Raw genomic sequence first — 14,387 nt, 5'->3', positions numbered from 1 at the left:
CTATGGATTCTTTCAGTGGGTTTTAACGGTAAAAATGGTGCTCTGTTATAGGAAAAATTCATTCATTATTCAAAGTACTGCTAGCTGTTCGCGACTACTTCAGACCGTCTTTCTGGCAACATAGCTAATGCACGTCGAAGGAAGGACTTATCTAATTCTATTTTTTGAGTATGGGTCAGAAAAGTGGACGGTCTGCGCTCAGGCATAACATGGTTCGTTAATGCAAAGCAAAAAAGTAAAGTACAATGCAAATGGTGTAGCATGTCGGGCATTATTACTTTTTACAGTTTCTTGTCAGAATCAATATCGCTGGATGTCCGGACGATTAGCAGTCCAGTTGCCGGATGGGCAGCTTAATTCTGCTTCCTCAATGCCTCCTAATTCAAACTTCGTCTGACAGGCTTTGTTTGCTAGAAAAATTCACATATTTGCTCTCGATATTTTACCTTCCCTTACACTTTGCTTCAAATATTACTTCAGACGCGATTGAATAATACCCACAGAGAACCTCTACTACAAATCAGGAGTTAAATGTTTGATCAACGCGATGTGTGGCCAGCAAAGCTGATGATCTTCGAACAAGGCATTTATTCGCCTCGACTCTCATGAACGAACGCTGCTCCCGCTAGTTGTGTGACCATTTCGTCTATCCTATATCATTATCCCATTCTAACTTAGAGCTTCCTTAGGCGGAGCGTACGAGTCGAAAATGAACTCATCACTTTTCGTCCTTACGAATCCTACTATGTACGGCGAATCGTTGTCAAGATGAAAAAACTCACAAAAGCTTATTACGACGATGGTTTTGTCAGTTTTCTAGTCAATTGCTTTGGTAGTCGACGACAGGATTTTATATGATCATGTTGCACCATTTTAGAGGCCCATAAAGTACAATGGCTTTCTAATCTTTTAAAAAAGAGACCACGATCCTAAAAAGCACGATATTTGTTGAGCATTGGCCGCGTTTTAACACATTATAGAGATGGGGTCACGTTGTAAAAGCATTAGCAACAGCGAAAGGGACCCTTTTAGAGACTCTACAAAGCATAACTACTCTTGACCGAGATCAAGTGCTTAATCGATTTAAAGACTTCCGTCTGTCCGTCGGACTGTCTGTCTGTCCGCGTAAGTTTATGGTACATATTCTCCTGCTTACAAAAGTGCAGATATCAGATTAAAAATTTGTAAAATCGTCGGAAGTTTCTAAATACGGATTGTTGCGAAAAATAGGCCAAGTCGGCCAAAAGACGTACCCATAATGAACCGTGAGCTGAGATAATTTGTGTTCTTAAAGGCAAAAAAAAAATTTGAACTTTTGCTTGTTACTTACAACTTATGAAACTGTAATCTCTGTAGGAAAATCGAGAAAACTGGACACGACCGCTCAATATTATAGACTGAAAAAATGTTATTGTCTTCGATTTTTTTTAACATTAATATGTAGAAGAGTTTGTCATAACCGAATAGAATTTTCTTATTTGTTATTATTTGGGTGTTCGGAGTGCATCAATTCGGCCAAAAGTGATGATATTCACAGGGCATTGGTATTCTAATCGCACTACGTGCTAAAAAGCATTCGAAGCTTGAAAGAAGTAAATTTGGTAAATCCACCTACTAGAATGAATTAATAAGATCGTTTCAAAGTAGCTTCTTCCAGTGGCGCCATCTATTGATGCTTGTGCCACTTGGAAAGGCACATATTCGACTAACGGCACGTCAAATGGACGCGGGGAAAGAGAGTTACGTATATTTCAGTGTAAGGATTTTAAAGACCGTCGTAAAATAACATAAAATGCCCAAAGCGACAAACTCAATGGCTAAATGTATTTCGCGCGACAAATGCATAATGCATGACGGAGCTTCCTTCTCCCACCTATAATAGTATATAAGATGGCCGTTGGTAAATTGCTACGATCTCCTATTAAATAATTATGATACATATGGACTTTCACAGATCCCTTCTAAAACCAATTTTATATCACTTAGGAAGGGTTACAGAGATCAAAACCGATAAAAGACTGCAAATCTTCGTTATGCGAAAAACGGAGGGACATATCAAAAAAGACAGGATAATTTGCCTACATGGCCTCCGTACATCCATCCAATGGTTAAATCAGAAATTGGAATCAATTGGAAAATCCTAGTCCATGTGGTTCACCGCACTGAAGTCTTCCCGATTACCACTTGTTTGCATCCATGAGTCACTTAGTAAGAAAAGTTCTAAATTTATTGGTGTGGCGGGAAAATTCTGTCGTATTTTGAAAAAACATTTGACTTTGAATATGTGTGAAGGTGTTGCTCAGCAGTCGAATGGCAGGTATGAAGTTCCTTTGTACTCGGAAAGTTGTTGGATGTGCATCGTAAAAGGTTGTTATTGCCTAGAACGACGGAAACTTGGCAACCTTCTACTTCGCAATGTGTCACCTAAGCTTTTACAAGCAACCGAAGCATTGCTTTCATTTCTGGAACACGTAGCATATACAATCTCTTAAATGGACTTTATCCACTGCCATCCTATTCACTTTGCGCTTCGCAATTAACTGATAAAGTGAACTGAGAGTACTCCTCTGATATCCCACAAGGCGCAATCCCCTTAATCGGACAAGTAAAATCATTCGTAGGTAGTAAAATGCGAGAGAATTTTCCCGCCAACCTAATATTGGGCCATGTCTTACCATCTGTTCGTACATCTGTTTTCGTCCGCTTGCACTTTTCTGAGACAACAAAGTTCAAACCATCTCTTCGCAAGAAAAATTTTATTTTCATTTAATCGCTAGCATTCCTCTGTTCATTCAATTACGATAATAAAAAATTGAGATAATTTTCGTGTAGAAATTTTTAATAAACTGCAACCTGAACAAAGTTTATAAAGATTTTATAAGAAAAAGCAAGAACAAGAAGAAAAAGAAGACATTTTCTCTGACATATTTATTTTTGGATATACAGTCCATCTCGTCCCCATTCCAGTGTAATCGTAAAGTTAACTAAACTAGATTAAGATGATGCCACGACCACTTCATTCATTTTTTTTCCGAGTAAAATTAAAAGAGAGGGAAAAAATATCTTTTAACGAAAATCACTTCTCTTCTCTTTTCTACTCATTTTAATAAATAATCCGATTTATTAAAAGTTCTTGTCCTCTCGCGGTTACATAAATTCTACCGAACCTTAATATTCTTTATTTAAGTGTAGATATGAGAAGAGAAATTATAATAATATGTACAAGTTATGGTTAAAAAAACATTCACACATAAAAATGCAAACTTTATGCATTTCAAAGGGAAACACAGATATAAATGTACAGTATGTGTATATGTGTTGATAAATGGATAGATGCATGCATACAAATATTCTACATAACTGCATAAAAATTGAATAATATTTGCTAAAGTAGATGCAAAAAGATTTCTACTAGATTTGTATTAAAAAGGCAAACGGGCGGGCGGGCTGGCTAAAGACAAGAAAAATATATATGAGCGTGGAGGCGAATTATAAAAAAAATAAATAAATATATAAGCGTATGTATGCCTGTATGTCACACATAATAAAATATTATTATTAAAAGGCACATCAAAAGCTATGATGATGATGGTTTGTGTTCTTATTTTTTTTTTTCTTCTAAACGTATACATATGTATAGTTGATTGTATTATACATATATATATACATTTATATATATCTGCATAGCAAAGTAGCTTAAGAGGAAAATATAACTCCTTCCATTAGCTTACTTCAGAAATATGATATAAACAGAACATAAGAGCCATCTAACCATTACCCGCTTCTTAGCAAAAGCATGGATGTTTATCGTATAAAGTATATAAACACATGCTCTCATATAAAGCAAAAAGTTTACTTTACAGGACTGGGATTTACGCCATTTTATGTTGTTGTCGTTTATACGTTAATGTACAAATATACACGAAGCCACTACACTACACATAGACGCATATATATACACATACATACTCACTCAGAGAATATAACATCCGTTTAAAATTTTCTCAAATACATCCTCTGTTTGTTTATTGTATAAGCTTACGTACATACTTACATACATACGTTAGCTCAATAACAATTTCTCTCATCGCAAACACACACACACACACACATACACAAACACTCGCAACCTTATATATACATGTATACGTATATACATGCAGAGTATCTATCTCTTTATGCATCCCCTTTTCTTTCTTTTTTTTTTTTTTTTTCTTTGTTTTTTGATGAAATTTACAAACAAAAACACCCAACGCCTGACTGCCTGGCTTGCCTGCTCTCTACCACACTTATAGTATATAGCAAAACATAACAACATCAACCAGCGTTCATATTGTGTTATTCGCACTAATGGCGTCGGGTAATTTTCTTTCCTTTTCCTTGACATCAACAATGACATCAAACACAGCAGATACAACTGTGCTTCAAAAAACAACAAAAAAAACAACAACAAAAAAAAAAAAAAAGAGAAAAAAGACTTTGCTAACGAGACGAGAACTAAAGAAGCAGGGAATACAGACGGCCAGGCAAGCTGTAGCCGCATCAGTGCTCAGTGTTATTTTGGCATAAAACAACAACATAACAACAGCAACAAAATGCTGATGAAAACAGCAGCGGTTACCGATAAAATAAATGTTTGAGTTATGTAGAAAAACATTTTCGCAAAGGTACACACAAAGAAAGAGAGAAAAAGATTACGTTTGGTTGGCTTGTAATGCTGATGCTGTTATTCCTCAACTATCTACATAAACCACCACCATTCATTCATCCATCCATCCATCCATTCGTTCATCATAATCATTACCATTATCATCATTACCATTATTATCACCATCATCATCATTATCATAATTCTCGTCATCGCTATCGCCGTCGCCATTGTCATCGTCATCATCACTATCACTAAATGCCTTACGCTTATGAAGAAGTGACGGTAGTGAGCGCAATGCAGACAGAATTCATTCGATTAGTTAGACATTTGTGCAAAGGATTCCATCAATAGCGGACAAAAATTTAAGGGGACACCGTAACTGAAAGCAATTTTACTCTCTCTTTGTCAGGATGTCCACGGATTAACATTTAATTTTTGCAATAATAATATTCATTAAGCTTTTTTAAATGCGGCGGACCTTTGTATTTCACAAAATTTCACAAAATCTTAAATCTCAAAAAATTAACGAACGCGACACATTCGAAAGATAATTAAAAAAATTAATTAATATTATTATTATAATTATTAGAAACAAAGTGAAGCAAGAAACAAGAAAAAAAAAAAGAAAAGTAAAAGCAAAGCAAATTAACTTTGTCTGTGTAAATGGTTTAATAGAAAAATTTTAATATAATTAAATTAATTCCTAAAATTGATTCAATTTTATAACAATAATAACAACAACAACAGCAGTAACTACAAAATATAATTATTAAAAACAAGAAAATAGTTCCTATATACATATATAGAAATGTGTAAATAACAAGTAAAAAAAAAATAAAAAAATAAATAAATAAAAATAATAATAAATATCTTTAAAATAATAAATGAATTAAATCCAAAATATTTCAATGTTTTGAAAACAAATCGCGCAAGCAGTTCATTTTATTTTCCTTTGAAAAGTCAAAAACATTCTTAAAATCGCTAAAATAATAATCATGTTATCAACCAGCGACATAACTTTGACCAACGGTTGCAATAATCATATTATAAATCCAGCAGCAGTATCTCCGCCTCTTTTGAAACGCCGTGCAGCCTCCGGCCCTCAACTAACAACCAATCAGCAATTATCAACGAATATTGACGAACAATCGATCAGCGATGATACGGACAAATCCAATAACACACCGCTCGTCAAACCCCCCTATTCCTATATTGCCCTCATTACTATGGCTATACTTCAGTCACCGCAAAAGAAACTAACATTGAGTGGCATTTGTGATTTTATAATGACGCGGTAGGTTTTGAAGAAATTTACATTAGGGTTGGGTATAATTAGTTTAAAAAAAAAAAAAATGAATAAATAATGCCTTGAAATTAAGATGGAATCTAATTAAAAAGGAAAATTTTAACGCAATTTCTTTGCTACGCCTCCTAGATAAAGCCGAAGTTTCTTTAAGTGAAAAATAATACAAATTTTTGTGATTTAATGAACATTCCACGCATAGTTTGGTGTATAGATTATTAAAACAAAAAAAGGAAGAAGAAGAACAAATGCCTGAGAAGAGCCTACAAACGATGCTTCAAAAGTTTTCTCAAAATATTTATCTTATAGTCAAACAAAGCGCTTTGTTTCATTTTCGATAAAAAATCTTTTAAAAATCTTTAGCTCTTCTCGCCTCAGTGTATTCTCTTATATAGTAATATTTTCCAAAACATTTTTATATAATCAACGGGAAGCGTCGGTGAAGCTTGCATCAAAGTTCCTGTTGAACTTCATTATTCATATTCATATTTTCCCAAGTATTACCACAAAAATATCTCGAGCCTTATGCGCTCAGGGTCAGGGACTATCAAATTGGTAACCATCAGTAAATATTTTTTGAATTCCATCTTACGCGTTCTCCATTCCTAAAGACTTGCGGATATTTGTTTATTAACCTCAAAAATCAAGTTTAATGATTTTAGCGATTAATTCACTTTACCTGACGATTCAGCGGTTAAAAATTTTGTTAATTTCTTCTTGAAGATTCCTAATAGTAGAAATCAGCAGGTATTCATTTATTCTCAGCGTGACCTACAAAAAAACAAGGGTAGCAATGTCAAGTTTTATGATCTTAGCGATTAACTCACTTTGTCTCATAACAAAAGCTGCTAATAAGTTTTTCTTAAGCGTTCTTAAAAGGTAAAGGCTCGTGGATATTTATTTTACCTCCACGACACTTCAGACTTGGTAACAATAACTATAAACATTTTTCAATTTAAATGAATCGTCGATGAGTGTCTTACCTTCGTGTAACCTCAAAATGAATGTTCAATGATGCCAACTGTTATGATTTTAACAACTAATTAACTTCACCTGATGGTCCAATTATTAATTAATTTTTAAATTTCCTTTTTAAACTTCCTCAATGGTAAAGGTTCATGAATATTTATTTTAACCTCACATAACTCACAATAACAAAGTCTTAGCGACTAATTCATAACACCTGGTAACGCTAACTATAAATATCTCTTAAATTAAATGAAAGAGAGGTTGTAGAAGCCTAAAAAGTTTTCTACAAACAAATATGTGTACGAAGACGTGTGTTTTGCTTTAAGTGAACCTCAAAAAAATAAAGCCTAAAAGCGTCAAGGCTTATCACCTTAGTGATCAGTTCCTTCCTCTTGGCAAAATTAACACTAAATCTTTCTTAAATTTATATTTGAAAGATCTCACCTGGCAGCGATAAGCGATTGTTTTTTTTTTTTAAAAAGCTCTACTCGTAGAGACTAGTGCATATTTGCTTTGTCCCAGCATAATCTTAAAAATAAAGTTTAATCTTAATATCTTAATGCCCGATTCGTATCATCAGGTCAAATCATCACTAAAATATTTGTTAAATTTGTTTTTAAAAGATCTCAACTCAGCTGAAGGGTGTTTGCTTCTCCTTAACCTCAATCTAAACAATCGAGCCTAACTAAGTCAAACCAAACTTCATAATATTAGTGACTAATAAAATTAAAGACTTCTTTAATTTCTTCTTAAAGCTTCTTAAAGCTTTTCGAGGGATACCGACTCGTGGATTTTTATGTTTTCATAACCTAATCCCAAGTATAAAATTCAGTAGTAACGAATCTTTTGATTTTCGGGCTCAGTTGACTTCACCTCGCAATCCAATTATAATGCTAATTACATCTCGAATTTTCTCTAAAAAGAGTTCGGGTGTGGGTGTTTATTTTTCGTCAACCTAACCTCAAAAATTTAATCTAACGGTATCGATAAGTTCGCTTCACCTTGTAACATATTTATGAAAACCATACGATTTTATTAACGCGAGACCATTTGCAAAGATGTTTTGCAGGTGGGTTACATCGGTCGATACCTATCGAAAATTTAAAGTTATCGCACCATAACGAACTGGACGTTATAATATCAACTCGCTTTATGGCATCTTTTATTCGAGAATATTCTTATCTAAATTTTACCACTTTTATCACCTCAGGCATATAAAGAGTTGACTCTACGCAGAGAAAGCTCGCTGAACTATAGACATATATTTATTACGTCTTAGCTAGACCCATCGCTTGGTCCATTCTATTCAAAATTATTTCCTCGAATATTTATTTAAACCATTGAAATGAATTGAACATTTCTGGTCTTCGTTTACATCTCCTTATCCCGTATGATATTTTATTAAATGACCTCGTATTGGTACATCTTGGTCTTTAATCCTCAGCAAAGCAATATTGTTTTTTAGTAGCGAAAACCTCGACGTTGATTCTAGTATCGCCTCTCTATTTGGCTGCGTCATGCCAGCGCATTGATTAAACGATTATTTCCGAAGATGCCCAAGTGTTTGACTTTTGCGAATATCTTGATTATGGCTTGTTTTCTTCTTTTTGAAGTTCGAATTGTGTTCACGTTTAAGTATTAAGTATTTAGGGATAAAAATATTTTATATAAATTCAAGAAATTTTCTCGCGCATAAAAACGTGGACCAGCGATCCATCAAAACAAAAAGTTACTATTCTTTCTAATCAATTTAAGATTGTTAGGAAAGGTAATTTCTCACCTCTGCTCCGTTGCCACTCCCGAAATCGTAAAAAGCTACGATTATGAATACCACTGGTAAATTTCCGCAAAATGTTTATTAAAAACAAAATCGAACTAGAGTTTAAATAGAAGAGTTGCATTCGATTGTATCGCCGTAAAGGCTTCCTTTTATCTGCATAAATAATATTAAGGAAAATGGCTACAGTGGGACACAGCTCACCATCAACCGAACCACTTCACTTTGCTTATTACAGTAACCCATATAGCGACTTTCCAAAATAAGTGGTTGTATGGCAAATGATCCGAGCCGAACCCTTTCAAATAGCGTTCGTCCTTAGGCCAAAACTTGCGCCCTACAGTTTGAACGCACGTTAGACGGACAGGTAAGCTCGACTCAAAAGTGATTCTGAATCGATGGGTATGATAAAAAGTGGATGTACCTCGATTCGTTTTGGGCGTTGCATACATCCGCACAAACTTTATGTCTCCTTGCATCATAGGTGGTGTACTGTGTAAAAATATAGAATCATAGAATTCAGGCGATAACAATTGAATTTAAAAACGATGATATATGTGTGATAAAATTTTTCGTGAAAAATTTTCAAAGATCGCTGGCAAACGTGAAGTAAAGAAAAATACCTTCTACTAAAAGAACAAAGAAGTTGCCTTCAAAACGATGATTCTTTTTGTCTTGATTTTCATTTCAACTTTTGAATAGCGAAAGGACAAAAGGAAAGGGCATATGTATGTGTAAAGACCAATAATGTGCTTATCTAGTTAATTAGGCTGCGTTGTGTTGGACATTAAAAGTGTAAAATAAAGTGAATTTCTGTGAGTATCTGTTGCGTAACAAACAATTACATGTGAAAAAGTCAAGTGCATGACCACTGGAGCGTTAATGAAAGCATAAATAAAATCTTAAGCACCACAATGCCCTCGGAAATATACTTGCAATTAGGAAAGCCTTCACGGAATGCGGACAAAAGTTCAGATAAAAAGATTAGATTAGATCGAGATACAGATGACATGTTGTGGCACATTTTCACTAAAACCCATATATAATTTTCTCAAAATTAATTAAATTTTCTTTTCGTAAAAGTGTTTTGTTTTATTACACTCTGCAAAGTTTACGCCTCGTACAGTTTTAAGAGGACAACTCTTTTTGTTTGTTAACAAAACTCAAAACTCTCGTAATTAAATTCCTTTTTAAAGGTTAGGCTCACCATTTGCGTTTAAGATTTTGGCAAAAGTCACTTATTTGACATTTAAAAATCTAATCAAACTGAGGATAATGTCTTTAAAATCGTTCCTGATGAATTCTTTATGAGAAGGAGAACCTGTACGGAGAACGCGAAGAATAAGAAGAAGAACTTTTATTTGCTAAACGACAGCATTTATCATTTGGCAGCAAGAGGTAAAATTGCTGCAATTCTCACGTCTAAGAACATACGCTGCATGCTTCAGAAGCATTTCTGCATACAACTTGCATGTTTGATTGAGTGTATTTTCATCTTACTTTGTTTTCAGTAATCTGTTTCTTCCGTCGGAATGCGTGTCGGATAGCCTGAATGTCGTCCGCATAACGTGCACCTTTAACAATCAATTAGATCGTTTACCGTTGCAAATGGGCCGATCTACAACTGTTAAGTTTTAAGCTAAAGAAAGAAACCGTTACGTTAAATATGATTTTACGATGAAAATCTTATTCTTCTGCTATTTTTCAATATAAGTTAATAAGGTCAGTTAGTTAAGCTCAGAGTTCCCTGCTCAGCTTCCTCAGCTTTCTCAATAGCAGAGTATATGTGGTACGAATTTTCAAGGCCGTCGCGTTACGGACAGATTCGATTTTGAATGTTGACTTCATTCTACTCGCATTTGTACTATGATGTGGTTGCGGTGGGCTAAAATTTTTCACAAGATCTAAAAGTTATTGGGTTTTCGAGGGAATTGGAACTGTGTTACTAGTATGTCGGTCATGTAAATCCTAAGAGGAGGTGGAAGTAAAGGAAAAAAATGGCTTATTGGCATAATTCGGGTTTATTCATCAGCACAATCTCCCTTAATAATAACACAATGGGGTTAACACGTTCTTAAAATTTCGATCCCTTATTTATAGAACGATACGTTAGACCGTGAGAACAGGCTTTACTCTCCGGAATGGCTTTATTATTTGACCAAAACCTTTTTCTTAAAATATCCTTTGGGGATTCGCAAAGAGATAATACTCAAAGGCGGAAAGATCTGCGGATTACGGTGGTTGGAGGAGCAACGCAAATTTCAGTTAATGCAATTGTGCCACTGTACCTATCGAGTTGTGACGCGGTGCTTTCTTAGTCCATTTGGACACGCATTTCAAAAACACGTTTCATACTCATGATGTAATTTTCATGTAAAATCGTGCGTATAGTGCTTTCTGCTAGCTTAGGTATGTTAGCTATCTTTCAAAATTTCGCTTTTTGATTATCAAGAATACCTTCACATCTTCCTGCTTTTTAAATGCTGATTGCGTTCAGCAGTATCGATTTGCGGAATACCTTTTTATGATAGCTAAACGAATTTTTTGCTTTCGACGACAATGCCTATAACACTTTCCAAGGTAATGCTGAGTGTGTACCGTGTTTTTTCCAATCAAAAACCTTCACTTCACTAAAATCATCCGTAGGTAAATTGTCGAAATAATATCGCCTTGATGCTTTCTAAATAAAATACGGATTTTTACTTGTCGCGTTGTCTCTAAAAAAGTTACTCACTTCTCGACTTGCAAACTCTCTTATAAGAAAAGTTCGACTCGCCTTGCGCCTCCCAAAAGCATTATAAAACCTAAATGTCTCCATCCGTGCCTCCCTTCCTGCCTCGACCATCCTATAACAGAGAAGTCCTCAAGTAACAGCTTTTAGAAGCTATAAAAATTATTGAATAATTTCAATTAAAAGTTTAGTCAACGCTTATTTGTAATAAGTAATATCATTTTCGATATTTTTCCGATGTTCAAATTTAGTAAAAGTTTAATGCTTTTTCTTTTTTTTTCTATTCCATAAATGCAGCTTCGCATATTACAAGGATAAATTTCCCGCCTGGCAAAATTCGATTCGTCATAATCTTTCGTTAAATGATTGCTTCATTAAAGTTCCCCGCGAACCAGGCAATCCCGGCAAAGGTAACTTCTGGACATTAGATCCTCTGGCTGAGGATATGTTCGACAACGGTAGTTTCTTACGACGAAGGAAACGTTACAAGAGGGCGCCAACAATGCAAAGATTTCCATTTTCTAGCGTTTTTGGCACACTGTCGCCGTTTTGGATACGCAAACCGGTGCCACTTGTACCCGTACATTTTAATGTGAACAATTTTACCGGCAATCGTGATTGTTTCGACATGCTACATGGTCCGTCGGATGTTTTCGATCAATCACTGCGTAATGATAAGAAATTTAATTTCTTTGCCAACTCTGAGTTACCCATGTACGCAGCGGCTACGAATTCTGGCGAAAAATTTGATGCATTTTGTCCGAGTGTCGCTCTACCCGATCGTACTAATGCCAACGTAATGGACTTAAACAATATTAGTGATCTAGAGAAAATGAAATTGTACTCTATGAGCAATTTATCGCATAATGGTGAAGAACGGCATTTTCAAGCCAATCAAATGCAACAACAGTCACAGCAACAGTATGAGCGTACCTTAAGTTGTCACGACAGCGATGAATCATCAAGTGATCGCATCGATATTGAAAGCCCCGATGAGCAAGATTCACACATATCCGATTCTATAGAAAGTTTAAGTGTCAATCGTTTAGATCCGCAAAGTACGGAAACCGACGAAATCATCAAAGGTTTAAATCAACAGCAACAAAAAGATGCCAATTGTAAAAGTTCCACCACTTCCTGCGTATTACTGTTCAATAATTATGAACTATCGAACGGCTCGATAATCCAGCATAAAACAACCCGTCCAGAGAAAAATAATGATAGCGCGGCTGGAAATTGTACTGATATTAAACATCCTGTGTCGATAAACAAACTAAAGGACAGTGATAGTAGTTACAAGACCACAGTATTGCCATTCGATTACGAACACGGGCGTTCTCTGAGGCAGAATAGTGCACGAGATTTTCGCATAGAGACCTTAATTGGTAATACCGACGCCGAGGCCTGTGATTGAAGCATTCGAGGTTAAAGAAAACTTCATAACTGTAACTATATGCACCTTCATCATGTATTTTAATGAGACCAATATAATGAAACTATTGTGTGAAAAAAATTTTATTCACTAATAAAAACACTCTCCTGTTCGCTTTATTATCTGAACGAAATATGAATTAAGTCAAACAATAGTGAAATAATGTAATTTTAACTGAAAAACAAAAAGAAAACTAACTAAAGTTTTATGTATGTTTTGTGTGTCTGTGTTTTTATAGATATTAAGTTCTCTTATGCGTATGTATATATACAGTCGTATGTAATGTTGAAATTAAAGAAATTTAAAAGAAATTGAAAAAAAAGAAAAGAATTATTTCTCTCTTCCGTTTTGTGCATATTTAATAAAGAAAAGTTTACGGTGTAAATAATTAATTTAGACAAAGAGAATAAGCGTACAACCTACATATTTGCATAAGACGGACCCAATCTCGAACAAGTTGTCGCTTCTTGTGACTACTTGAATGGATTTGTTAAGCGAATTCCACCCTTAAGTGCGATTCGAAACTTTTTATCTTACTTTCATCGTACCCGATATAGAAATAGGGTTAAGAAAATTACTTCAATTTTTTGCATTAATCGCGGTTAAAATGACTCTCTCTTAGATCGATAAGTTACTTAAGAAAGGGTTGAATTTCTTGGTCTTACATAAGATAAAACAAGATTACGAAAATTAGCTTTATTTTTCGCTGCTCCAGCCATTCTTTCGAAGTGAGCTGATAGGTTTCTCCTGTTGAGTTTGTATAGATGGATGGTTTACATTAGCAAAACTTGAAAATGTTCGCCTTTGCTCAATTTATTCAAAATAGAACAGGATTACGTTTATTTTCTTGCTTCTGCCATACTTTTAAAGTAAGTTGATAGTGTTTTCCTTTTGAGGATGTACAGTGATGCTTACTCTATATTTTATATAGATAAGTTAATTTGACAAGGGTTGAATTTCTTGATCTTCATTTTCCTGCTTCAGCCACTCTTTCGAAGTGAGCTGATAAGATATTCCTTTTCAGGTTGGGTAGATAGATAGTTTATCTTAGCAAAACTTGAACTTGGTCGCCTATGCTCACTTTATTTAAAACAGAACAGGATTAAGAAAATTACGTTAGTATTTCTGCTTCTAACATATTTTTGAAGTAAGTTGACAGTGTTTTTTTTTTTGAGGTTGTATCGTATTCTCTACCATGTATTTTAGATAGATAGGTTTGTTTAGCAAGACTTGAGATTCTTTATCGTATGATCACTTTACTTAAAATAGAACAGGGCTAAGAAAATTAAGTTTGTTTTACTGCTCTAGACATACGTTCAAAGTAACTTATATATATATATATATATAAAATATATAAAAATGTATACAGGATAATAGTACTTCCGTTTCGCATTCTGTTTTTTCATTACTTTAATATCCATTCCACTCTTTTAAGTTAAAGTAATTTGTATACTAAAGCGCAATTCAGTAACGGCCACACTAAAGCAAGTAAATTAAAAATGTTATAAGAAAATTCGCGAATTT

The 14,387-nt window shown here is 34.5% G+C and overlaps 1 protein-coding gene across 1 annotated transcript; it reads left to right on the top strand.

Moving 5' to 3' along the window:
• Positions 1–5,559: 5,559 nt before the first annotated feature.
• LOC119635850 (fork head domain-containing protein FD3) lies at positions 5,560–12,845 on the top strand. The gene is made up of 2 exons (XM_038030862.1): positions 5,560–5,945; positions 11,729–12,845. Exons 1-2 carry the CDS (start codon positions 5,647–5,649, stop codon positions 12,843–12,845), a joined length of 1,416 nt encoding a protein of 471 aa, XP_037886790.1. The 5' UTR covers positions 5,560–5,646.
• The last annotated feature ends 1,542 nt before the right edge of the window (positions 12,846–14,387 follow it).

Source organism: Glossina fuscipes, unplaced genomic scaffold (genome assembly GCF_014805625.2).
Source record: "Glossina fuscipes isolate IAEA_lab_2018 unplaced genomic scaffold, Yale_Gfus_2 27, whole genome shotgun sequence".
NCBI classification, from domain to species: Eukaryota; Metazoa; Arthropoda; class Insecta; order Diptera; family Glossinidae; genus Glossina; species Glossina fuscipes.
The sequence above is the reverse complement of the archived record's forward strand: the minus strand, read 5'-3'. Positions and strand labels throughout refer to the sequence as shown.

Excerpts from the sequence above, each read along its gene's own strand:
- LOC119635850 (XM_038030862.1), top strand. The coding sequence starts at position 5,647 with ATGTTATCAACCAGCGACATAACTTTGACCAACGGTTGCAATAATCAT. Across the intron at positions 5,946-11,728 it reads TGTGATTTTATAATGACGCG|CTTCGCATATTACAAGGATA; the intron begins GTAGGTTTTGAA and ends CCATAAATGCAG.